The sequence below is a fragment of the Tachysurus vachellii genome, chromosome 10 (assembly GCF_030014155.1).
Source record: "Tachysurus vachellii isolate PV-2020 chromosome 10, HZAU_Pvac_v1, whole genome shotgun sequence".
NCBI classification, from domain to species: Eukaryota; Metazoa; Chordata; class Actinopteri; order Siluriformes; family Bagridae; genus Tachysurus; species Tachysurus vachellii.
Window position 1 is genome coordinate 199109 of NC_083469.1, and position 27368 is coordinate 226476.

General features: G+C 41.4%; 2 protein-coding genes across 4 annotated transcripts in view; one reads left to right on the top strand and one right to left on the bottom strand.

The window, feature by feature from the left end:
- crip3 (cysteine-rich protein 3) overlaps positions 1–617 on the top strand; it is a 14001-nt gene extending 13384 nt beyond the window's left edge. For both annotated transcript variants that reach the window (XM_060879439.1, XM_060879440.1), the window contains exon 7: positions 175–617. In XM_060879439.1, the coding sequence (XP_060735422.1) occupies positions 175–306 (132 nt within the window). In that variant the 3' untranslated portion in view covers positions 307–617. The remainder of the gene's footprint in view (positions 1–174) is intronic.
- Positions 573–26814, bottom strand: LOC132852316 (solute carrier family 22 member 7-like). 2 transcript variants are annotated; one of them, XR_009649113.1, is made up of 10 exons: positions 26244–26814; positions 25987–26090; positions 25555–25709; positions 18456–18624; positions 17794–17917; positions 4790–4896; positions 3698–3912; positions 3363–3471; positions 3013–3088; positions 573–2375 (listed from the first exon to the last, which is right to left on the bottom strand). XR_009649113.1 is itself a non-coding variant. In XM_060879438.1 (10 exons), exons 1-10 carry the CDS (start codon positions 26607–26609, stop codon positions 2312–2314), a joined length of 1620 nt encoding a protein of 539 aa, XP_060735421.1. In that variant the 5' UTR covers positions 26610–26813; the 3' UTR covers positions 573–2311. The 2 variants fall into 2 exon arrangements, 1 of the variants encoding a protein (XP_060735421.1); XM_060879438.1 differs by having other exon boundaries at positions 3013–3219; positions 26244–26813.
- Between the last annotated feature and the right edge of the window lie 554 nt (positions 26815–27368).

Here is a 27368-nt window from a genome sequence, read left to right on the forward strand (position 1 = left end):
AACACACACACATGCACACACACAAACACATACACACACACAAATACACCCACACACACACACACACACACATACACACACACACACACATACACACACAATCACACACACACACAGGATTACAAACAAACACACATGCGTTGTTTTTACTGATTCATATTTTGTATTTTTTAGCATGAAGGTCGGCCGTATTGTCACGTTCCCTGCTACGGTTACCTGTTTGGGCCAAAAGGTGTGAACATCGGTGAGGTGGGCTGTTATGTTTATGAGCAGGGTGAGAACGGAGAGAACAAAATTCTCGGTTAAGATTAAATGAATGGCATCAGAGAACAGGATTATTATTTCACTACTTTATAAAAACAGATGTACATAAATAATCAGTGAGAAATTGTTACACTATTTAATATTTTACACACTGAATTTTATAAGACTTCTGCACGCACTGCGTCAGGAAAAATCCCCACAAACACACAGCCATGATGTTGCACACTAATAAACGTTATAGTCACCTTTTAAATATTTACTTTTATTTAACATAAATAATAAAAATCAGCCACAGGTTTGTTTTATGTAACAGTACACATGTAACATGTACATGAATAAAGAAAAAGATTATTGTTTCAGTTTCATTGTTCATTATTTCTAGAATATAAATATTATATTATTTTATTTTAACTTGCGATCTTTTGATTTCAGATATGTGTCTAGTTTAGAAACTGTGTGTGTGTGTGTGTGTGCGTGAGAGAGAGAGTAACACAAAGACTACCACTGTAATCTTATTTTATATTAATTATTTAAACATAAACACATTTAAAATTAGAATGTGAATGAAATACAGTGATACCTCGAGATACGAGTTTAATTTATTCCGTGACTTTGCTCGTATCTCAAATTGCTCGTATCTCAAAGCAATTTTCCCCATTTAAATGAATTGAAATCCCATTAATCCGTTCCAGCTCGCAAAATTCCACTCCAGTTGTTTTGTTTATGTGTTTTGAATATCATCGCTGTCAGACGGAATCCTCATATCTCCAAAACCGTTATTTTTCAGGAAATTAAAAAAACGCTAAAATTAACAAACTTAAATCAAGCATCGCGTTAGTTCTGGCAGGCCACGACGCGCACCAATCCGGTTACAACATCCATATTACCGACCATTTAAATTCCCATTCATAGAGCCACTCTAGCACTTCGCTGCTGCCGCAATCTAAACTCCCTCCTCCAACCCCGACTCCACCGAGCCGGAACCCGTGTTTGCTGTACCAGTTTACGTCATAAATCTCCACATATTTTTCTCTCTCACTCCCTCTCTCTCTCATTATTTAATTATTTATTTATCCTTTCATTCATTTATTACTTTCCAAAAACGCGTAAGCGAGCAAATCTGATACTATGGTTCTGTTATACGGGGGGTTTATTCTATTTTCTAGTCGCTGCTCTCCGCGATCTGTCCACACATGCGCACGGACGGGTGCGTGGATTCTTGCCCAGAACAGAACCATAGCCTACCGCCAACACTAACTGTATGTCATCTAATAAATTCTCTTTTGACAAAGTGGTCCTGACAGAACTGAAATTCTCTTAACTTAACTGAACTTAATTGCTACAATTTCTGTTTTCTTTACATTAATTTTGCTTAATTTTCTTCATCACTTTTCTCTTCACTTGTTTTTGCCTTTTTTGTCACTCTTTCCTCACTAACATCTGCCGGTCGTTTTAATAAAAACCTGTCCGGTCGGCATATCAGATGCGGTGTAGTTAGACACAAGTTACATTTTTTAACGGATCCAGCGCTTAAAACGGATCCGAACATTACGGATCCTCAGATGGTCGGCACCTCACGCAGCAACTTTTGTGACTCTCCATAGGAAATGAATGACTTCCTGTTTATCGGCCGTCGTTTGTCGTGTGCAGTGTGAAGGCGGCTTTAACCGAGTGAGACGCGGGAAGCTGAGGCGGGGAAACAGAGCACACGTGGTTGTTGGGGATCTTTGTTTCGGTGGCGGCGGCTCGGATGCTCGTATCTCAAAAATTTGCTTGTATCTCAAGGCAAAAATTTGGTCGAATCACAGCTCGTATGTCAAAAAATTCGTATGTCAAAGCACTCGTATCTCGAGGCATCACTGTACAATACAGTTATTAAGAATTAAAATTCCTTTTTAACATATTAACATCTCATTAACATCTTTTTAAAACTTTCTTGCCATCATTATTAACCAAATAAACACTTTAATGCATATTTTATGTTAATGATATATTTTGTAAATAAAACTACTTAAGACATAAAAAAGGTCAAAAATAAAATTTCTTCTTAACTTCCGTTTTCTTGTTCTTGAGCTCTTTTCTCCCAGATGGGAACTACAACATGACCTGTCCTGTAATTCATTAAAAATAAACATAAAAAATAAAAGAAAATCATATTAAGAAGAAGAAGAGGAATAATAAGAGTAAAATGATCACAATGTAATGAACTGAACTATATAGTTACATTATTATATTATATACAGTAGAATTGTCTCTGATGTAAAGAAATAAACTTTCTTGTATTATAATTAGGCCATCCTTAAAAATATTCTCATTTGCTGTAACCAGACCGACCGTCAATTTAGGACCGACTCAATTTATTTTTTTTTGCTTTAAGTCCGACCGCCGGTTGTAAATTTGCGTTAAGACCGCCCTTTTTTTTTTTACTCTTCAAACAACTAATACAAAAGCAATAAAATAATATTAACGGGTTCGGGCACCATAATACATCTAAAATTAGCATCAAAATAAGGTTTGCACCGGTGCGCCTGAAGGCACGGGATGAAGACCCAGTCAGTGACGTCACGATATGCTAATTTGTTTAAAGTCATACCTACGTAATCACCATCACCAAAATTGTACATTTTTTTTTACATTGAATCTTGGAAAAAAAATAATAAATCTACCTACCGACCCTTTTTTTTACTGTTACTGCAAACCAAAATATTTTTAAGGATGGCCTAAATATAAAATTATATAAATGATTACCTTGTCCCCTCGATGTCCTCTATAGTCTCAGGGAGACACCTGTCCATCGTCTCAGGTAACTGACTTGCTACCACACCTGTAATCAGTGCAATGATACACAGAATCACCTGCGACAGGTGAGTCCACACATCGTCCAATAGGAGAATTAGAGGAGCTAAAGCCACGCCCAGCCGCCCCATGAAGGAGTTATAGCCCATCCCATTCTGTCTGTCTCACACACACACACACACACAAATATATTTTTATTTTATTTTATTTTTTATTTTTATTTAATTTTTTTTACTAATTTTTATTACCATATAAATAATACCCCAAATTTGTGTGTGTGTGTGTGTGTGTGTGTTAGTTACCTGATGACAGTGGGGTAAAGTTCAGAGCTGTATAGGACAAGTGTTGAAAAGGCAATGGAGGAGAAACCTTTACCCAGAACTCCAATCACTGAGCGCACAATCCACTGATCTACAGACAGACAAACAGACAGGTCCAGAGGCCACGCCTCCTTCATTAGAAATGACAAGTTCAGAGGCCACAGCTCCTTCATTAGAACTGACTAAAGAGGCCACACCTCCTTCATTAGAAATAACAGGTTCAGAGGCCACACCTCCTTCGTTAGACATAACAGGTTCAGAGGCCACACCTCCTTCGTTAAAGCTGGCTTTTTCACATTTGTAACTTATCTCCTTACCTTTTGGTATAAAGACATTACTGATGAGTGCACAGCCAGACAGCAGGAGACCGCACACCTCAGTGCGACGCCGACCAATCCGGTCAAGCAACAGATAGACAACAACTTTAGCAGGAATCTCCACAGTACCATAGAGGAACTGGTTTAGGTACAGATCCAGACCAAATCCTTTGATGTTAAAGCTGATCCCATAGTAAGTGGAAGCCACACCGTACCTGAAACACATGCAATTATTTATGAACAGAGCTGAGAGATAATATTTACAGCGTTTGGCAGACACCCAAATTTGGTCTTTGTACTTGAGGAGGAGCTTTTTCTCACAGAGCCCCACAGTTATGGAACAGACTTCCAGTTAGAGTTCGGGACTCAGACACAGTCTCAGTGTTTAAGTCCAGGCTAAAAACACATCTGTTTAGTTTAGATCATTATGAATAGCTTTTCTTAGGTAAAGGAGCAGATCTGGAGGGTTCATGGGTATAGAGTGTTTGGTGAACTGGGATGTCTGGATGTTGTCTCCTTACCACCCTCACAAGTCACTCAGGTTTACAGACTGTGGAGTGTTGGGACGCTTTACATCTATATGTATGAATTAATTTATTTATTTATATTCTTATTTTTTTCTTATTACTATTGTTTATATATTTATTTTCTATTGTTGTATATATTTATATATACACAAAATATATATTTTATTTTTTATTTTTATTTATTTATTTATTTATTTATTTATTTATTTTAGCACATAAATAATACCCCAAACTTTGAGATGATGTGAATTGTTAAAAGCGCTACACAAATAAATTTAATTAGATTTTCCTGTTTTTTTATGAGGTAGCACCCTGATGAGGTCCATGGATGAGGAACTTGAGGAGAGGAAAGTAAATGTGATGAACTCCAATGGTGTCAAGGAAAATAATTCAGGGTTTAGATGAGATAAACAGGACCGGCATAAACTACAGAGGAAGGAGAGATAAAGGCTGGAGACTAGTGTGTGTGTGTGTGTGTGTGTGTGTGTGTGTGTGTGTGTGTGTGTGTGTGTGTCTCTGTGTTATTGATAATAATCAAAGTGGAAATGTATTTTTTTCTCCATACCAGGTAACTCCAGTCATCAGAGCCAGTCTCCTCATTTTGGGTGTCCTCATCAAGTCAAGATATGAGTATGTCCTGTTTCCTCCCTCAGATACTATAGAGGAGAGAACCTACAGCAGGATTAAGGTGGAAATTAAGATGTCACTCTCACCATAAAGCTTCAGTTTTTGTCCAGTTTATTTTAGCAAAAGACGCTCAGTGGTTAAGGTGTTGGACTACTGTGCAAAAGGTCATGAGTTTGAATCCCCAGTCCACCAAGCTGAGACTGCTGGGCCCCGGAGCAAGACCCTTAATTGCTCACTTGTATAAATTGAAATCCATGCTGTCAAATGCTTATTCTTGACCTAAAGATATCACTCCTAAATGAATGTTATTACTTAAGGCATAGTTTAGAATATCCCTCATCAAGAATAAATTATACTTAATGGATCTTCCCTCAACACAGTAGTACTGGTTCTCTGAATTAAAAACTCATAAGCTTGTTTAACCTGTTGGCAGGTCAAAAGATATCCTACTTTTTATGTCGTTCTTGATAAGGGCATCTGCCAAATTATGTAAATGTAAATGCAAATGTCCATGTTCATCAAAGCAACAGGTCTCCAGTTTGTCAATTTAGGTCACGTTTTTGGCAGCAGTGTCAATAATGCTCTTTAACAACTTATAAGGAAGGATTCAGTCTGTGTAAACATCACTAGCATTTCAAAATTGTCTCGTCTAATGACATCCCAGAATTCATTGTAAAACTTGGGGGGAAGTCCATTGAATCCAGTGGTGTGGCCCGAAGAGAGTTCTTGAGAAAAATCAAGGCCAAGGAACAGGTCAAGCCCCAGGATATTAACACCATGCTTAGTTATGTAGAAAGGAATCTCTGGTAGTCTTACCAGAGCACAGAGTACCGGCACACAGTAGCACGCAGCGGCCACTCCGGATACAATATGGTGCTATTTATGTTTTTTAGCCTGACTATTCCTAGTACAGTACATGTACATCAGGGACAACGGTGTTGTAAATTTGTGACCTTGGCTTGGTGTGGAGACCAGGACTCCAGACCTTGTCATCGCCTGATACCAGGAACGAAGAGACGGTATACCGAAACAATGATCGAGGAAGCGGAAGCACGGTAAGCAGGCGTGTGTCCATGGTAGGCTAAAATGATGCAGGCCATTTTATTTACCACGGGAATTCACCACAGTATTCATTGTTGAAGAGTACATTCCCCCCAGCGCTAATGCTAAAGAGGCTCTATGTGAACTCTATGGAGCTATTAGCAATCTGCAGAATGTTTATTCCGACAGACTGTTTATCATCGCTGAAGATTTCAATCATACAAATCTCAAATTCCATCCTCTCAAATTCAAATTCATGCTTCCTAAATTCCATCAGTATGTGGACTTTGCAACGAGAGGGGAAAACATGCTGGATCCTGTTTGCACAAACAAGTCAAGTCAAGTCAAGAAGCTTTTATTGTCATTTCAACCATATATAGCTGTTGCAGTACATAGTGAAATGAGACAACGTTTCTCCAGGATCAAGGTGCTACATAAAACAAAGACAGGGCTAAAGATTTGTAAGTAGTCTTAGCCACATAAAGTGCAACTGTGCAACCTGGTGCAAACAGTGCAGGACAAGACAAACAAGACAGACAAGACAGTGCAGGACAAAAGACAGTGCAGGACAAAAGACAGTGCAGGACAAGAGACAGTGCAGACACAAAGTTAAGTTTATTGTAAGACAATACAAAAAGTACAAAAAATGCAATACACAAAAGACAATAAATAGTAAACAGTAACAGAAACAGCGCCGACTGACCAGTGTTAATACTGTATGTGAATACTGAATGTTCAAACAATATTTCGTGCAGTAACATTAGAATGACCACAGTTTCTTAGCAGCAGGTCCTTGGGATAATATATAGAATTGTGCAAAAAACAGCAAATGTCTGAAATATTATATAGTATGTGCGAACTGGCTGAGATATTGTACAATATGTGCAAAAACGGCTGAAATGTTGGGACAGTTTGTGCAAAAACAGCAGAAAAGGTGTGCAAAACAGCATGTAAACAGTTTGCTGGATTGTAAGCAGCATGTAAACTGTATGATGTGTCAGTGTGTGTGTTTTGTGAGGGTCTATGCAGTCCATACAGATGATGTGTGTATGTTGTCCTCAGTGCAGTACAGTTCAGTTATTGAGAAGTCTGATGGCTTGTGGGAAGAAACTGTTACACAGTCTGGTCGTGAGGGCCCGAATGCTTCGGTACCTTTTTCCAGATGGCAGGAGGGTGAAGAGTGTGTGTGAGGGGTGTGTGGGGTCATCCACAATGCTGTTGGCTTTGCGGATGCAGCGTGTGGTGTAAGTGTCTGTGATAGAGGGAAGAGAGACCCCAATGATCTTCTCCGCTGTCCTCACAATCCGCTGCAGGGTCTTGTGATCTACCTTCAAGAGAGCAAGGGTTATTCCCATCCTGAAGAAACCTGCTCTGGATCCATCAGACATCAGTAACTACAGACCGGTATCACTTCTCTCGTTTCTTTCAAAAATTCTTGAACGCATTGTCTTTAATCAACTGTCTGTCTATCTCTCACAGAACAACCTCCAAGACCCCAACCAGTCTGGCTTTAAAGCAGCTCATTCCACAGAGACAGCCCTTTTAGATGTCTCTGAGAAACTACATGCTGCTAGATCAGCCAATCTCTCATCCGTCCTTATCCTCCTTGACCTTTCAGCAGCGTTTGATACGGTTAACCATAAGACTCTCTTAGCCACCCTCAGGAGTCTTGGGATATGCGGATCAGCTTGGGAATGGTTCGCTTCCTACCTGGAAGGACGCTCATATCAGGTAACATGGAGGGGAGTGACATCTGCTCCACGCAGACTCTCCACTGGCGTCCCACAAGGCTCAGTACTTGGTCCTCTTCTTTTCTCCCTGTATACTCACTCTCTTGGTGAAGTTATTTCCTCACATGGGTTCTCTTACCACTGCTATGCTGATGATACACAACTTATCTTCTCTTTCCCACCCGCAGAAATTTCATCATGGATGACTGCTCATCAGTTAAAGCTTAATCCTAGCAAAACTGAGCTGCTCTTCATCCCAGGTGATTCATCCCCAGGTCATGATCTTGCTATATCCTTGCACAATGATCTGATCTCCCCTTCAGCCACAGCTCGCAACCTTGGGGTAACCATGGACAATCAACTGTCCTTTTCCTCTCATGTTGCTAATGTGACTCGCTCATGTCGGTTTCTTCTCTACAACATTAGAAGGATTCGACCATTTCTGTCCACACAGGCTGCTCAGGTACTTGTTCAGTCTCTTGTCATTTCTAGACTGGATTACTGCAATGCACTGCTGGCAGGTCTACCTATGAACGCAATCCGTCCTCTGCAAATGATCCAAAATGCAGCTGCCCGGCTTGTTTTCAACCTGCCAAAGTTCTCTCATACCACCCCGCTGCTGCGATCCCTCCACTGGCTTCCGGTAGCTGCACGCATCAGATTCAAAACACTGATGCTGGCCTACAAAGCCAAAAATGGACCAGCTCCCTCTTACCACAAAGCCCTCATCACTCCTCGCACTGCACCCCGCACCCTCCGATCTACCAGCACTGCTCGACTGGTTCCACCATCTCTCAGGGTAAGAGGCAAGTATACTACAAGACTCTTCTCTGTACTGGCACCAAGGTGGTGGAACGAACTTCCCCTAGAGGTCCGGACAGCTGAGTCACTGGCTATGTTGAAGACCTACTTATTCAGGAAACACTTCAACTAGCACTTCTTTCATTATCTTTTGCATTTAAATAAAAAAAAAAAAAAAAACACACCTTTGACACTTTCATTGTAACTTTGAACAAATGTTTTAAACTCATGGTATCTTAAGTATGTAACTTAGTGATCCAGCATTAATGTATTCAATGTTAGAGATTTAAGCACTTATGTACGTCGCTCTGGATAAGGGCGTCTGCCAAATGCTGTAAATGTAAATGTAAATGTAAATGAGATGGTGCAGTTCCCGAACCAGACAGTGATGCAGCTGCTCAGGATGCTCTCAATGGTCCCTCTGTAGAACATGGTCAGGATGGGGGAGGGAGATGTGCCTTTCTCAGCCTTCATAGGAAGTAGAGACGCTGCTGGGCTTTCCTGGTGATGGCGCTGGTGTTGAGTGACCAGGTGAGGTTCTCCGCTAGATGAACACCAAGAAATTTGGTGCTCTTGACGATCTCTACAGATGATCCGTCGATGTTCAGTGGAGAGTAGTCACTCTGTGCTCTCCTGAAGTCCACAACCATCTCTTTAGTTTTATCCACATTCAGAGAAAGGTTGTTGGCTCTACACCAGGCAGTTAGTTGTTGCACCTCCTCCCTGTATGCTGACTTGTCGTTCTTGTTGATGAGACCCACCACGGTCGTGTCATCGGCGAACTTGATAATATGATTCGATCTGTGCATTGCTGCACAGTCGTGAGTCAGCAGAGTGAACAGCCGTGGACTGAGCACGCAGCCTTGAGGAGCTCCAGTGTTCAGTGTGGTGGTGCTGAAGATGCTGTTCCCGATCTGGACTGACTGAGGTCTCCCAGTCAGGAAGTCCAGGATAAAGTTGCAGAGGGAGGTGTTTAGTCCCAGCAGGCTCAGCTTCCCAATCAGGTGCTGAGGGATGATTGTATTGAATGCTGAACTAAAGTCTATGAACAGCATTCGTACATAAGTGTCTTTATTGTCCAGGTGGGTGAGGGCTAAGTGGAGGGCTGTGGCAATGGCATCGTCTGTGGAGCGGTTTGGACGATACGCGAACTGTAAGGGGTCCAGTGAGGGTGGTAGCTGGGTCTTGATGTGCCTCATGACGAGCTTCTCGAAGCACTTCATAACTATGGGTGTGAGTGCAACGGGATGATAGTCATTGAGGCAGGACACTGTAGACTTCTTTGGGACAGGAACGATGGTGTTAGTTTTGAGGCACGTAGGAACAACGGCGCTGCTCAGGGAAATGTTGAAGATGTCCGTAAAGACATCCGCTAGCTGTTCTGCACATTCTCTGAGCACCCTGCCAGGAATGTTGTCTGGTCCAGCAGCCTTCCGTGGGTTAACTCTGCATAGAGATCTCCTCACGTCGACCGTGGATAGACAGAGTACCTGGTCGTCAGGGGAGGGATGGACTTCCTCTGCGTTACGTTGTTCTGTACCTCAAACCGAGCATAGAAATCGTTCAACGCGTCTGGGAGGGAGGCGTCGCTATCACAAGCAGGTGAAGCTGTCTTGTAGTTTGTGGTTGCCTGTATGCACTGCCACATGAGCCGGGTGTCTCCGCTGTCCTGGAAGTGGCTGTGGATGGTCTGGCCGTGTGCGTGCTTTGCCTCTCTGATGGCTCGGGACAGTTTGGCCCTTGCTGTTTTTAGGGCCGCCCTGTCCCCTGTTCTGAAGGCTAGGTCTCTAGTCCTCAGCAGAGCACGCACATTAGCAGTCATCCACGGCTTCTGGTTGGAGCGTGTAGTGATGGTCTTGGAGATGGTCACGTCATCAATGCACTTGCCGATGTAACTGGTCACTGATGACGCGTACTCCTCCAAGTTGACAGAGTCACTGTTGGTTGCAGCCTCCCTGAAGATATTCCAGTCAGTGTACTCAAAGCAGTCCTGAAGAGCAGAGGTGGCTCCTGCTGGCCAGGTTTTCACCTGCTTCATAACCGGTTTTGTGCGTCTGACGAGTGGTCTGTATGTTGGAATTAGCATAACAGTGATGTGGTCTGAGTAGCCGAGGTGGGGTCGGGGCTCCGCACGGTACCCGCCGGGAATGTTTGTGTAAACAAGATCCAGCGTGTTTTCACCTCTCGTAGCAAAGTCCACATGTTGATGGAATTTAGGGAGCACTGACTTGAGATTTGCATGGTTGAAATCTCCGGCGATGATAAAAAGTCCGTCGGGGTGTTCTGTAGGTCGCTAATAGCTCCGTATAGCTCACTTAGCGCCTCTTTAGCATTAGCGCTAGGAGGAATGTAAACTCCGACAATGTAAACAGTAGTAAATTCCCGTGGTAAATAAAATGGTCTGCATCTAACAGTCACAAACTCCACTGATGATGAGCAGTAACTAGAAACAAGCACAGAGTTCTTGCACCAATCCGTGTTGATATAAACACACACACCACCACCGCGAGTCTTACCGCACAGAGCTGCATTTCTGTCGGCTCTAAATGAAGTTAGCCCGTCCAGCTGAATGGCGGCGTCCGGAACTCTGTCGCTGAGCCATGTCTCCATGAAAACAAACATGCAGCAGTTTCTAATCTCTCTCCGTGTAGAGCGTTCAAGTCGGATGTAGTCCAGTTTATTGTCCAGGGAGCAAACGTTGGCTAGTAGAATGGACGGGAGAGCCGGCCGGCTAGGGTTTGTTTTTAGCCTGTCACGGACACCCGCCCGCTTACCGCGCTTCCGCTTCCTCGCGCACCGCTTTCGGCTTCCCCTCTCCTGATCTCTGGTATCAGGTGGTACCGGGGACTGGAGGCCTGGTCTCCGCATCAAGCCGAGGTCACGTAGCCTATACAGTACATCATCGAGCAGGTTGGTTGTTACACGATTTCTGTACTTTATTAGGTCCTGATGGTTGTATACATCCGCATTCAATCCGGTTCTGAAGCAGGTGACAAATGGCGATGCATGTGGCAAGGCATACAGGCGATCAAGAAATACAAGATAGCTTCAACTGCCTGTGATAGTGATGCCTCCCTTCCAGATGCGCTAAAGAAATTCTACACGCGGTTTGAGGTGCAGAACAATGTACTGTAGCAGCAAGAAAGACCATTCCTCCCCCAACGATCAGGTACTCTGTCTATCCATGGCTGACGTGAGGAGGTGGTGCACCAGATAACATTCCTGGCAGGGTCCTCAAGGAATGTGCAGAACAACTAATGGATTTCTTTACTGACATATTCAACATTTCCCTAAGCAGCGCTGTTGTTCCTATGTGCCTCAAGACAACCACCATTGTCCCCGTCCCAAAGAAGTCTAGTGTCCTGCCTCAATGAATATCATCCCATCATACTCACGCCCACTGTAATGAAGTTCTTCGAGAAGATCATTATGAGGCACATCAAGACCCAGTTACCACCCTCACTGGACCCCCTATAATTTGCGTATCGTCCAAAACGCTTCACGGACGATGCCACTGCCTTGGCCCTTCATTTAGCCCTCACCCACCTGGACAAGAAATACACTTATGTACAAATGCTGTTCATTGATGTTTTTTCCCAGATTATACAGGCAGTTTAATTACTCCAGTCACTGGAATGCTGACTTGGCCATAACCACAGAGCTTCAGAGGTGATGGTTGCAACTCAACATCTGTGAAATATTTCTTGTAGGTGGCCATTTTAAGCAATGACAGCAGCATGCTATGAGTCTTTTGAAAATGCCCTTGTAGTCATGCAACAGTGTCAGGGTATGTTTTTGCACTGTTGAGTGTCTGGGAAATCCATAATCACTCGAGAAAATGGAAGAGAAGTGTGTGTTTTCTCCTCTTCGGGGCATCAATCAAGCCTGCAGCTACAAGTTATGTCTGAAACAACACATACCAGCACTTCCAGTGCATGACAGCATGTCTCCCAATATAGTTTAATGTTCAAAAAACAAAAGTGAGGTCCTACATTGTGAACTGACACTGTAAGGCAAAAAGTAGATGAAAAGTAACAGAAGAAAATTAGGGAAGAAAAAAGAAAGCAAGCAGCCATGTAATATATTTAACTCCTCTGGTTGTTCTTTCCTTCACCACTTTTATGAAGAGAAAGAAAGAAAGAACGAAAGAAAGAACGAAAGAAAAACAAAAACCGGGATTAATTTAGAAACCTAAAATGTATATTTTAATGTTTTTTTACAAGTTGTTAAAAGCACGGGGGGCACAGTGGCATAGTGGTTAGCACGTTGGCCTCACACCTCCAGGGTTGGGGGTTCGATTTCCGCCTCCACCTTGTGTGTGTGGAGTTTGCATGTTCTCCCCGTGCCTCAGGGGTTTCCTCCGGGTACTCCGGTTTCCTCCCCCGGTCCAAAGACATGCATGGTAAATTGTCCGTAGTGTGTGATTGCGTGAGTGAATGAGAGTGTGTGTGTGTGTGCCCTGTGATGAGTTGGCACTCCGTCCAGGGTGTATCCTGCCTTGATGCCCGATGACGCCTGAGATAGGCACAGGCTCCCCGTGACCCGAGGTAGTTCGGATAAGCGGTAGAAAATGAATGAATGAATGAATGTCTCAGTCAGGATTTAAGCCTCATCACAGCACAGACAGGACAGCCAGAAGTAAGCTTTCTGATTACAGAGTAAGAGAGTGAGAGTTACATGAGTGAGAGAGTGAGAGTGTTAAAAGCACTATATAAATAAAATGTCATTAAATTGAGATAAATTCTGTAAATTCAAGTTTCTAGTAGTCTCTGTATTGTGGAACGTGACTGACGACACTGTAGCTAGCAGACAGTCAGGTCAGGTTAGTCTGCTCTCTGGCTCAGGATTAACTAGACCTGTTCTGAGACTATGTGCTATACTGCAAAAATGAGATCAACGCCATTACAAGTGGGATGGACATCACAAAAATATATAAACTAAACTAAAAATCATCAATTTTAATTTTGATAAAGAATTTGAAGGTGTTTGGTTGTGGTGTTGTTTTTAAAGATTTTTTATTTATTTATATATATATATATATATATATATATATATATATATATATATATATATATATATATATATATATATATATTATGGCATGCCGTTTAGGAAATTATTCATGAGAGAATTGAATGAAAACTCGGAATATATTGAATGGATTCTCCAAAACTCGGAATATATTGAATGAAAATTCGGAATATATTGAATGGATTCTGAATATATTGAATGAAAACTCGGAATATATTGAATGGAAACTCGGAATATATTGAATGAAAACTCGGAATATATTGAATGAAAACTCGGAATATATTGAATGGAAAGTCTGAATATATTGAATGGAAAGTCTGAATATATTGAATGGATTCTGACGTCATCAAGGCGCACCCGATATCACTTGAGTAAAGTTGGCTGCATATTCACAGATTCGAGTTTCCCAAGTCAATAACTCCTGAGCTAAACGCTCTAATTACACAAATAACACCTTTTTTTATGGTAGTAATGTAGAGAGGCAGCTACAACCCAATTTTCCTCAATATCAGCTTTCCTCCGCGTTGGAAAAAATACATAAGTCTCTATGTGCGAACACCTAAGAGACAGATTCCAAGGGACCGTCTGCAAAGTGCAAAACCGGGTTTTCGGGCTTTGCAGACGGTCCCTTGGAATCTGTCTCTCAGTCGTCTGCACTATAGAGACTTATGTATTTTTTCCAACGCGGAGGAAAGCTGATATTGAGGAAAATTGGGTTGTAGCTGCCTCTCTACATTACTACGATAAAAAAAAGAGGTGTTATTTGTGTAGTAACACCCTTTAGTTCAGGAGTTATTGACTCAGGAAACTCGAATCTGTGAATATGCAGCCAACTTTATTAAGTACCCCTATTTACATATCTAACAGACACGGATCAAGATCACTAATTTGGATCTCTTTTGGTGTCCACTACACTACTGTCTGCCTATTGTCTGATGCTAGGTAGGTGGGTTAATATGGGTTTGTAATAGCAGATTTGGTTGTAAATAATTTTATTGTTATAAACTTTCAAATTACACTAGGCCATCTCACTGTATCCAAAAGACACATATTGCTGCTGAATTGACAGTTGTAAGACACAATATGCCTGAAGTATTGGAAAAGTCACGCAAGACTGGTGACTTTGTTAAATTTCTTTAAACCTGCAAATATCTGTCTTTTGGATACAGTGAGATGACCTAGTGTAATTTGAAAGTTTATAACAATAAAATTATTTACAATTTACAACCAAATCTGCTATTACAAACCCATATTAACCCACCTACCTAGCAGCGAATAAGTTTATCGCTGACTCAGTCATTCTGCCTAAAGTACAAAATATCGGGTGCGTCTTGATGACGTCAGGATTCATTCAATATATTCCGAGTTTTCATTCAATATATTCAGAATCCATTCAATATATTCCGAGTTTTCATTCAATATATTCCGAGTTTTCATTCAATATATTCCGAGTTTTGGAGAATCCATTCAATATATTCCGAATTTTCATTCAATATATTCCGAGTTTTGGAGAATCCATTCAATATATTCCGAATTTTCATTCAATATATTCAGGATTCATTCAATATATTCCGAGTTTTCACTCAATTCTCTCATGAATAATTTCCTAAACGGCATGCCATAATATATATATATATATATATATATATATATATATATATATATATATATACGTATATACATACGTATATATATATATATATATATATATATATATATATATATATATATATATATTTATATAATTAACCTGATTTTATTTGGTACAGTGTTACTTTGGTAAAATGACTGATTTAAAAAAAAAAATCTCTCTCTCTCAAAGGTTAGCATTAAAATGTCAAAACTATTCATATCTTGAAAACAACTATTAATGCTTTGGAAAGAGACAAATAGGTTGTGGGAAGATTGTAAATAACAATGAGTCTTTGCATTATGACAAACTCAAAAGAAGAAACTAGAAGTGAGCTCTCTCTTACCAGGAGCACTGGTGAGAACAATATACTGCTCCACCAGAGACATGAATACTCCCAGTACCTTTTCTTTAATCTTTATAACGATCTTTAATAATGATGTGTCATCTTTATCGTGAGGCTGGATCTACTATGAAGGATCTATGAAGCTGGTAGGAGATTTCTATAAGCAGCTCTACAGTGCAGAAAGCTGCTACATGGACTGTGCTACTGATGTCCTCACAGAGTTACTTGGGGAGGTATAAAAAAAATCTTGGACAATATGTTCACCTTTCAAGAACTTTCAGAAGCAATGCAACAACTATCCACAGCTCTGGGACTTAAACAGACTGGATCTACACAAAGTTTTATCTGAATGTACTGAAAGTAAGACACTTCCCCCAAGTTGTCGTCGAGCAGTTCTGTCATCGCTCCCCAAAATCGATCCACTTTCACATCCACGTCCTTGCACTGGGAGGTATAATTCTGGTGTGCGAATCCAGTGTTGTCTGTTCCAGAAAAAGTTAATTGACGATTTTTCATTGAAAGTCTGAAATCAACTCATCTGGTGGTTCCATAATGATGTGCCACAAAGTGGGGCAGCCAGGTAGTTTACTAACAAGATTCTTTCTTTATAGGGTAGCTGGGGCAATAACCATTTCCATTTTGCCAACTGACCAGAAACATTTTCTAGTAATTCTTTTGGAACTGTTCATTCCCCAAAAAACTCCAAGGATTTGTAATCTATTTTTTATCCATTTTGAGTTGCAGTTTGCTGCTAGTTACCAAAAATAAAACCTTCACTTTTTGTCCAGTTCACCCTGGCAAAAGAGGCCTTATGTCATCTGCATATGCTGATAAAACCATTTTAGAATGATCATTTCTGTTAGGGATCATTTCTGTGAGTTTCTTTCTTAAGTTTCATAGCAGCAGCTCAATAATACAACTGCCTAGAGAAAGGACACCCTTGACTTATGACTCTTGAGGCAGGTACTGGAGCACTTAGACCTCTCCCTGCCTTAACCCTCACATACACATTGGTGTACAGTAGACGAATATAAGAAATAAAAACATCAACAAACACAAAATGCCTCAGTACATTAAAAAGGTATTCATGATCAACACGATCAAATGCTTTCTCTAATCTAATGATAAAACCCCTAGATTTGTGCCTTCAGGATACAAGCTGCTCAGAGACTTCTGTACAATAAAGATACACTTTGGGAAAATATTGCCTGCATGATGCTGATGCAAGCGGGTGACTTAACAACAATGAATCAATTAACAATTAATGAATCTCCAAGAGGTGAGTTTATCTGTGCTCACTCCCTTTTACAGATCCATGTTGCAGCCTTGGAAAACTGTGATAAAAACACAAGAGGTGAATATCCCTGAACACTGGGCCCCTGAAAAACATTTATTCTTCAACCAGTTGATCCAAACAAGTTTGCTGTCCTCTGCAAGTATATGGCAGTGCTTGTTTCGGAACGGTATTATAAATCTGGGTCATCTGTTACAAGATGAAGTGTGGAGAACAACCGAAGAACTAAAAGAGATGACAAGTTTTAAATCTTCAGGTCTGGTATCAAAACTGAAAGAAGAAATCTACAATGCATTACTAACTGGCCACAGGACTTACATTGGTCGGAGACATGACAACCTCCAAAACATGGGGAACAAGAAGGAGCTCCCAGAAAGAGTTTTCCCAGCATAAAGAGAACAAGAAGAGGGAGTCGTAAACTCCATCTTGACCTTTAAGACTCCTCACATAAGCTTCTTCAAATGAGTTTTCTCCCAAAACGCAATGTATAACCTTACAGTTAAAATCACACACAAAAGCTCATTGAGGAGACAGAAAGTGTCCAGGTGGCCAGGTGTGTTGAACTCAGACTTCCTCGTGAGAGACAGATGGATGCTGTATAAACCGCCCATAGAGAAACGCACTGGTAACCTGTGGTGGAGGGTAATTCATGTGGTAATAGCCACAGCTGAACAGGTAGCACACCTGAACACAGCTGTGAAAATGGATTGTCGTGATTGAAGGTGTTGTTAAACCATCTGATTGGATCAGCAAAACTGGTAGTGTGGAAAACTCACAAAAATAAAGGCTTACAACTTGCCACTGTAAATTCTGAAATAATTTTCAAGCGACTAGTTGCAGAAAGATTAAAGACTTAATTTGTTTTTCATACTGTAAGTTGACAAATAATTCATTGGGTGTTTGTGAAGTTTGGTGTGTTAACAGTACTATATGTACTGTTTATGATAATGAGCTTGTTTTTTAAATTCTGAAAGTTTTTTCCACATTAACTTATTTGTTTTACTTTCCTTATTAACACGTCTTATTTTTACTTATTCTTTTTTATTCTTCTGGATATTGAATGTCTCACCTCTGGTTTCAGGATGGTTAAGACTCTTGTCCTCTTGTTCATCACGGCACATTTCTTTAAGTAATACTGAGCTTTCTCCACTTTACCGTTAGCGATTAGCCACCGAGCGGACTCTGGAACCCACCTGTAATTAAAACAGAAGAATTGGTTTATCAGAATTTCCAAATTAGTTCACATTACATCAGATATACAGGGTTCCTCAGGTATCCTGCTTGTGGAACCTTTCACAAAGTCTTTACCTTTGGAAAACTAAAAACCCTCAACTGTGCAAAAATTGTTTTTTTAAATAATAATTTAAAATATTTTTGATCCATTTCACTTCCCTTATATAGTCACTATTTCCTGACTGTCATCAGTAATCATGTTGCATGTTACAATGTGCAGGAACTGTTTCAGGCTGGTTTGATTTTAATCCGTAATATTGCAAAGGTTATTGTGATGCCTCATATTTAAATTTAATCTTTATTTTATTAGACTTTTAATGAAGAATGATTTTATTTATCACTGAATTATGAAGAGTATTCATTTTAATAACTAATTAAATAAAATTAAATAAAACATTTCCCGATGTTTGATGATGACAATATGTTTTATATATTTTATGATTCATGTCATTATAAATCATGGTGCTTTTTGGTATTGTGTGTTATAAAAATCCTGACCTCCAGCTGATTAATGCCACAGCGAGCGGTAAAGTGACCGTCACAGTTAGCCATCTCCAATCTCTCACTCCGTAAGCCATGACAGGAAGCACCATGTACCCAAAAGTCCAGCTCAAACTGTCAATCACACCCACCAATTTCCTGCTCTCTATACTCACCCACTCCACATCTGAGAACACACACACAGAGAACACCACCAGGTTACGTATGTAACCCGGTTCCCAAAGAAGGAAACGAGACGCTGCGTCAGGGCTGACACTATGGGAATGTTTCTGTGAGGAAGTTGTGTCTGAAGCTCTGTGTGCACACATGCCAATTTAATGGCTCGGGAAGGTAACGTGATGAAGTGATTACGTGCCAGTAAGTCCATATAAGGCATCTACGTCACATTACTCCAGCTTCTATATGTCTGAAGATAGCACAAGGAAATGCACGGGCATTGGCCAGCAATGCAGCATCTCATTCCCTTCTCAGGGAACCGGGTTACATACATAACCTGGTGTAGTTCCCTTTTGAAGGAACTCAACGTTACATCAGGGCTGACGCTAAGGGAATGCCAATACCCACGCCGGTTGATGACCATGAGAGAGCATGAGCAGACTGGGAACAGAACATCAATGGCCCTGCAGGACCTGGGACCCTGCTGTCCAAGTCTAGGTTGTAGAACCTGATAAAGGTGTGCGGAGAGGACCAAACCCCCGTAGCACAAATATCTTCAAGGTGGACACCCCTGGCTAAGGCACTGGATGAGGCGATACCCCCATTGGAGTGAGCACTGATACTGAGAGGCGAGGCAAGACCGCAGAGAGCAGAGCCATCTTCAGGGTCAGAAAGTTCTCAGAGGCAGACTCCATGGGCTCAAAGGGGGCTTCCAGCAGCCCCTCGAGGACCACAGAGAGGTCCCAGGAAGGAAGGCACAGTCTACAGGAAGGTGTCAGCCACCTGAGAGCACACAAAGAGGGTACCTACCCAAGGAGGCCCTGAGTACAGGTTCGTGGTTTGTAGCAATGGCAGCCACATACACCTTAAAAGTAGAAGGGGACAGGCCCAGAGAAAAGCAAGACTGCAGGATCTCCTGCACTGTACCGGCTGGGCAGTGAACTCTATTTTGACAGCGTTCATCGCAACACTTCAGAGCATACAGCTTCCTAATAGAGAGAGCCCTAGCATTCAGTAGAGTCTCTGTCTTCTCAGATGAGATGCCTGCCTCTAGGAACTGGTCCCAGTCAGGGGCCAGACCCAGAACTGCCACATATCGGGTGGGGGTGTAGGATTGCCCCCTGCACCTGAGAGAGGAGATCCTTCCTGACGGGAACCTCCCATGGAGTGCTGTTCAGGAGAGAGACTCAAACCAATCTAGAGAGGGCCAATGAGGCGCAACTAGGAGAAGGTTGACTCAGGTATGGTGCACTCTGGCTAGGATTTGCATTAGCAGAGCTACCAGGGGAAAGGCGTACAGACGGAGCCTCGGCCAAGTCCATACCAAGGCATCAAAGCTCAAAGGGGCCGGAAATCTGCCAAATTTGCTCCACCGGGTTGGGTTAGAGACGCTACTCCCCAGGCATCAGCACCTGCCTCGACAGGAAGTCTGCCTCCTGATTTACATGCCCTGGTATAAAAACTGCTCTCAGCAAAAGGAACCTGGTCTCTGCCCAGAGTAGAATCTCCAGGCAATTTATGTGCCATGAGAGATAAGGGCCCTCCCATAGACCCTGGGCAGGGCAGCCATCCAAGTTCGCTCCCCAGCCTGAAAGCGAGGTATCTGACAAAAGAATACTGCAACTGTGACACACCCCTAGAGTGGGACCAAAGTCCAGGAACCGGGGTCTTTTCCACATAAGAAGGGTACAAAGCCCATGGTGCGTAACCCTTATAAACCTGAGGGGATGTTAACCTAAAGGGATACTGGTTGTGGAGGTGGTGTTGGCACTATATTTAGCCATTTGCTCACTGTAACTCAGAGAACACAATATAGATTTAATTCATTTGAAGTGCTTGTTGATTTCTCTTGCTATAGTAACTGTGTATAGACCCCCAGGGCCCTACACTGATTTTCTTAGAGAATTTGCAGATTTTCTTTCAGACCTATTGGTAAATTTTGATAAAGCGTTAATTGTAGGAGACTTTAACGTTCACGTTGACGATACAAACGATACTTTAGGACTCACATTTATTGACCTACTAAACTCATTTGGACTTAAATGAAACATCACTAGAGCAACTCATCGTCTTAATCATACACTAGATTTAATAATATCAACAGAATAGATGTCACTGATACAGATATCATACCTCAAAGTGATGATATCACAGACCATTACCTCATACTGTACACACTACCTGTAGAACAGACTAACTGTGTCTCACCACGTTATCGATTCGGTAGAATTATTATTCTGACCACTAAAGACAGATTCACAAATAACCTGCCTGATCTGTCTGGACTTCTTACTGTACCCTTAAACACAGACGATCTAGATGTAATGACTAACAGCATATACATATATTGACTAGCACATTAGACACTGTTGTCCCATCAGATTAAAGAAGGTTAGAGACAAAACACCTGCACCATGGTATAATAGTCATACTCACACCCTCAAGAGAGAAACAACCTGTAACCTTGAGCAAAAGTGGAGAAAAACTAAATTAGAGGATTTTAAAATTGCGTATAAGGACGTATGTCCAGCTATAGACAGGCTCTAAAAGCTGCTAGGGCTCTGAGCACCTGAGCATAGAAAATAGCCATAACACTCCCAGGTGTTCATTTAGCACAGTGGCTAGATTAACCATAAAAAAACAGAGATCCAAACACACTATTCCATCACAGTTCAGTAGTGAGGACTTTATGAGATTCTTCACTGATAAAATTGAAAGTATCAGGAAGAAAATTGTTGATGTTCAAAATATGAGAGCGTCTTGTGACCCAGTCTCACCTAAAGCTCTACACTCACAATTACAAAAGGAAGAACACAATACTGGTACGCTTTGCCCCTGAAAGCGAACCTGAGGAACTTTCTGTGCTCTGGCAAAATAAATGTGAAATAAATGTCTTTGAGGTCTATTCTCACAAACCAGTCCTCGGACCTGATCTGGGACACAATAACCTTGAGTGTGAACATCTTGAACTTGTAAGTCTTCAGAGTACAGTTCAGACCCCACAGGTCCAAAATCGGATGCAGCCGTCCTTCTTGGGTACAACGAAATATTGTCTGTAAATGCTGGAGTCCCGCTCTGGGAGGGGAACATGTCCTATGGCCCCTTTCCTCAGGAGTGAGAGAAGTTCCACTTGGAGGAACACAGCCTGGTGCCTGCCAATGATCGTGGGCAACACACCCTGAAAACATGGAGGACGTGAGGAGAAGTAGATCCTGTACCCTTATTCTACGGTATCCAGGCACACCTGGCAGAACTTTCCACACTACCTGGTTGTCTGAGAGAGGTGTCAAACTCGCGCAGAACTCCTGGGTGCCCTGAAACAGCAAACTAGCAGGTGCTAACCCAGAGAGAGCCGTGCAAGGAATAAGAGCAGGCACAGATCCTACTGCTCCCTGAAATGCCGGAGGCAGCAGGGCAGGCAGTAGGGGGAACCTTCCTGAATAGGACACTCCTAGGAACCCCTGCCCTCCGGCAACAGGACTTCTTCTTAGCCCGCCTGGCCAAGATGATGGACCTAAGGTCCCCTCTCACCTGATGGGTTTGGGCCTGGGCACACTGACCAGCCTCCCTATTCTTAGACAGGGGGGCACAGGCCACCACATTAACCCTTTTCACTGCCCTGAGTGAGCTAGAAGGGGGTTGGGTGAGGCTGGAAGATGGCCGCCAATTGCCGCTTCGCCTCCTGGTGCCTGTCAATGACGGTACTCACTGCGTCACCGAACGAAAGCCCTGAGGTGAAATTGGGGGGTCCAGGAGAAAGGACTTATCCTTATCTTTAATACCCTATAAACTGAGCCACAGGTGCCTCTCTGTGGCAACCAGTGCTGCCATTGAACGGCCTATGGCGCGGGCGTCTGCTTTGTGGCATGGAGCATGAGGTCCATGGCTCAGCAGAGTTCAGCTACCATATGAGGTTCCAACCTCTCACCACCATCAAGCTCTGTCAGTTTTGTGTGCAGGGCTGCACCCGCTTGGCCTGCTGCCATGTAGGCCTTACCCACAAGGGTCAAAGTAGCTCTACAAGGCTTGGTTGGAAGGGCAGGCTTCCTCAATTCGGGCGATGTAGGTGAGATATAGCTCAAAAGCGTCTCTTCAATCCCTGGCATCACCCAATTCCCATGACTTTAAAGACCTATAATAAATAAAGTCAGAAAGTCAGAAAGTGGTCATCTAGCTTAGAATGGACAACACTAACTTTCTCTTCAGGCCAATCTAAATTAAACTTAGACACAGCATGTGTCACCACCTCAAGGAGCTCCTCGAATGCCACTGATTGAAACCAGTGAGCAAAGTCAGGGGATAGGGCAAGAGAATGTGAAATACCCATGATTGAAGCCGCCGGGCTGCCTCAGTGGACTTGGGACTTGAACCACAAGTCACAGATGAAGCTGAAAATACAGCCAGGCGGGGTTGGAGATTGCAAAGCGGGAATCCCTTGCAATGCTCGCAGCTGGGTCCCTTGAGAACCGATCGGGCAAGTTTGTCTCCCAATGAAGCAATGCAAAGAGAGTGGGGCACGGATGCACACATCTCTTAAAATGTTTGTATTGCAACCTACTTCTCCCTGCCTAGCTCTTGAAATATATATATATATATATATATATATATATATATATATATATACGTATATATATACATACATATACATGTATGTATATATATACGTATATATATATATATATATATATATATATATATATATATATATATATATACATACATATACATGTATGTATGTATGTATGTATATATATATATATATATATATATATATATATATATATATATATATATATATATACATATACATATATACATACATATACATATGTATATATATATATATATATATATATATATATATATATATATATATATATACATATACATATATACATACATATACATGTATGTATGTATATATGTATATGTATATATATATATATATATATATATATATATATATATATATATATATATATATATAGATATACAGGGAGTGCAGAATTATTAGGCAAATGAGTATTTTGACCACATCATCCTCTTTATGCATGTTGTCTTACTCCAAGCTGTATAGGCTCGAAAGCCTACAACCAATTAAGCATATTAGGTGATGTGCATCTCTGTAATGAGAAGGGGTGTGGTCTAATGACATCTACACCCTATATCAGGTGTGCATAATTATTAGGCAACTTCCTTTCCTTTGGCAAAATGGGTCAAAAGAAGGACTTGACAGGCTCCGAAAAGTCAAAAATAGTGAGATATCTTGCAGAGGGATGCAGCACTCTTAAAATTGCCAAGCTTCTGAAGCGTGATCATCGAACAATCAAGCATTTCATTCAAAATAGTCAACAGGGTCGCAAGAAGCGTGTGGAAAAACCAAGGCGCAAAATAACTGCCCATGAACTGAGAAAAGTCAAGCGTGCAGCTGCCAAGATGCCACTTGCCACCAGTTTTGCCATATTTCAGAGCTGCAACATCACTGGAGTGCCCAAAAGCACAAGGTGTGCAATACTCAGAGACATGGCCAAGGTAAGAAAGGCTGAAAAACGACCACCACTGAACAAGACACACAAGCTGAAACGTCAAGACTGGGCCAAGAAATATCTGAAGACTGATTTTTCTAAGGTTTTATGGACTGATGAAATGAGAGTGAGTCTTGATGGGCCAGATGGATGGGCTCGTGGCTGGATCGGTAAAGGGCAGAGAGCTCCAGTCCGACTGAGACGCCAGCAAGGTGGAGGTGGAGTACTGGTTTGGGCTGGTATCATCAAAGATGAGCTTGTGGGGCCTTTTCGGGTTGAGGATGGGGTCAAGCTCAACTCCCAGTCCTACTGCCAGTTTCTGGAAGACACCTTCTTCAAGCAGTGGTACAGGAAGAAGTCTGCATCCTTCAAGAAAAACATGATTTTCATGCAGGACAATGCTCCATCACACGCGTCCAAGTACTCCACAGCGTGGCTGGCAAGAAAGGGTCTAAAAGAAGAAAAACTAATGACATGGCCTCCTTGTTCACCTGATCTGAACCCCATAGAGAACCTGTGGTCCATCATCAAATGTGAGATTTACAAGGAGGGAAAACAGTACACCTCTCTGAAGAGTGTCTGGGAGGCTGTGGTTGCTGCTGCACGCAATGTTGACGGTGAACAGATCAAAACACTGACAGAATCCATGGATGGCAGGCTTTTGAGTGTCCTTGCAAAGAAAGGTGGCTATATTGGTCACTGATTTGTTTTTGTTTTGTTTTTGAATGTCAGAAATGTATATTAGTGAATGTTGAGATGTAATATTGGTTTCACTGGTGAAGATAAATAATTGAAATGGGTATATATTTGTTTTTTGTTAAGTTGCCTAATAATTATGCACAGTAATAGTCACCTGCACACACAGATATCCTCCTAAAATAGCTAAAACTACAAACAAACTAAAAACTACTTCCAAAAATATTCAGCTTTGCTATTAATGAGTTTTTTGGGTTCATTGAGAACATGGTTGTTGTTCAATAATAAAATTAATCCTCAAAAATACAACTTCCCTAATAATTCTGCACTCCCTGTAGGAACCTGAAGACAAAGAAGCTGAAGTAATGTGACGTAGATGCCCTTATATGGACTTATTGGTGCGTAATCATTTCGTCACGTTGAGCCATTAAATTGTCGTGTGTGCACAGAGCTTCAGACACAACTTACTCACAGTAGCATTCACATAGCACCAGCCCTGTTGCAGCGTACAGTTCCCTGAAAAAGGAACTGTATTTATATTAATCTGGAAATGTAACTGAATTAACCAATATATTGTTGTAAATTATATTATTTAAAACTAAAAGAAATGCTTTTCTTCTTCGGGAAATCTTTGTATGACCATCTAATCTGTTAAAACTAGGGTTAGTGTATACATGGAGGCGTATATAGTATATGAGTGACATAAAGGTGTTCCTCACTGAGCACGCTGGTGACGATGACGAGTCCAGTGATGCTCAGGCCTGTGAAGAACCGTAACACTGCAAACATGATGATGGAGGAGGAGAACACGCTCGCCATTGCAAAACACAAGGCCAGCACATACGAAACCAGCAGCATGGACTTACGGCCGTATCTGAGGAGCAACATTACACTGATATGTACAAGAATGTCCAGGCTGGAGGAGAAACCAGGAAAATTCAGTGCAATTCAGGATGCTTTAATATAAATATAGATTAATATTTTATTATCAGTCAATTAATCAGTCAATGTGGCCAATTAATACTGTGGTATAAAGGATTACACCTTAAATTACAGTTTACAGATTTAGAGAACAGATTTAGAGAACAGAGGTAAAAAATAAAATATGAAGCTATCATTTAATCTGATATTTCAGAGTGTTTTAATGTGACCTGTCACTTAAGCTGCCAAATATAGCTGCTCCTAACATCACTCCAACAAAGAAGATGGTAGCCATCACTTTATTCATCCCTTTGTTCTCACACACCAAATCCCACTGAGAGAGAGAATGACAGCATGTGAGAGAGAGAGAGAGAGAGAGAGAGAGAGAGAGAGAGAGAGAGAGAGATTAAAATCATAACAAGGGTCCTAAAGAAGATGCTAATTATTCTAACATGAGACTACCTGATGGTTTCCTGATGGAACGTACCTCTGTAGCTAAAGTGCTGATGAAGGTGCTGTTATCGTATGTCCATCCATTCTGACATTCAACAACTGAAACATTTGTGACATTCAACTCATCATCTAAAAGATGGAACTGTGGTTCTGAGAACATGTGGCAGGAAGTGAAGGTCCCGTCTTCCTGTCTGGGAATGCTGATGTTCAATCTCTGCTCTTGTGTTAGATTCCTATCCACAGAGCCAAGGTTGCAGTGATGAGGAGGGATAGCACCGATGTAGTTGTTTAGCAGGAAGTGACATGGGAGCGTGAACCGACCAATAAAACTGAGGAACACAATCATCTTCTGGAACCTTCCAAAGCCATCAAGGTCCTCCAAGAGATCCTCAAATTTCATTGTGAAATGCTGTGAAGCTAAAACAGCTTTATCCTCTGATGTGGTGATGTTTATGCGTCTGCATTCGTTCTCTCACTCCCTCTAGCAATTTCTCTCTCTAATCTCAACCAAATATCAAATATCTTATATTCCAAAGGTCAAATCGAGTGTGAGAAATCTCTAAACTCATTGTAAATCTTTGACTCCTAGGTGAATCTAGATTTCATGCAATGATTCAGCAAGAATCAGATTTATATTCAAATTCAAACCACAGAGAACATTTCTGAAATCTTCAAACAAAATAATCACAGTTAGATACTTAGATACTAACTTAGATACATCAGGAAAACACTGATGATGTAACTTTATGGTGATTTATTACTTCAAACAAACACTAATCTATCGTCTTTGTATTGTCTTCATGTGCTCTGTTTTGCTGTTCTGTCGAGTATCAGTTTTCTTTTTTCCACTGTTTCCTGGTTTTGTTTGTTTTGTGTTTTTATTTAATAGACTTTTTTTTTTTTTTTAGCTATTCCTGCATTTGGGTCTGAATTTTATCACAAAGACACCCCTACTGTAAGAGCCATTTTTTTGGTTAAAGGTAAAATGGTAATATGTGCTATAGGAGCACCCATACCCTTTATTTGATACTTTTATTTTGAATATTTTGAATTTATACTCTATCATTTAGTTTGATAGAGCTTGAGAGGGCCTTAAAGTTAAGATGGCCGCCGCTCACCCTGTAGTGTAATCTAGAGAACAAAGGAAAGACATGGAGGC

Excerpts from the sequence above, each read along its gene's own strand:
- LOC132852316 (XM_060879438.1), bottom strand. The coding sequence starts at position 26,609 with ATGAAATTTGAGGATCTCTTGGAGGACCTTGATGGCTTTGGAAGGTTC. Across the intron at positions 17,918-18,455 it reads GTGGCATTAATCAGCTGGAG|GTGGGTTCCAGAGTCCGCTC; the intron begins GTCAGGATTTTT and ends TTTTAATTACAG. Across the intron at positions 3,472-3,697 it reads TAATGTCTTTATACCAAAAG|ATCAGTGGATTGTGCGCTCA; the intron begins GTAAGGAGATAA and ends GTCTGTCTGTAG.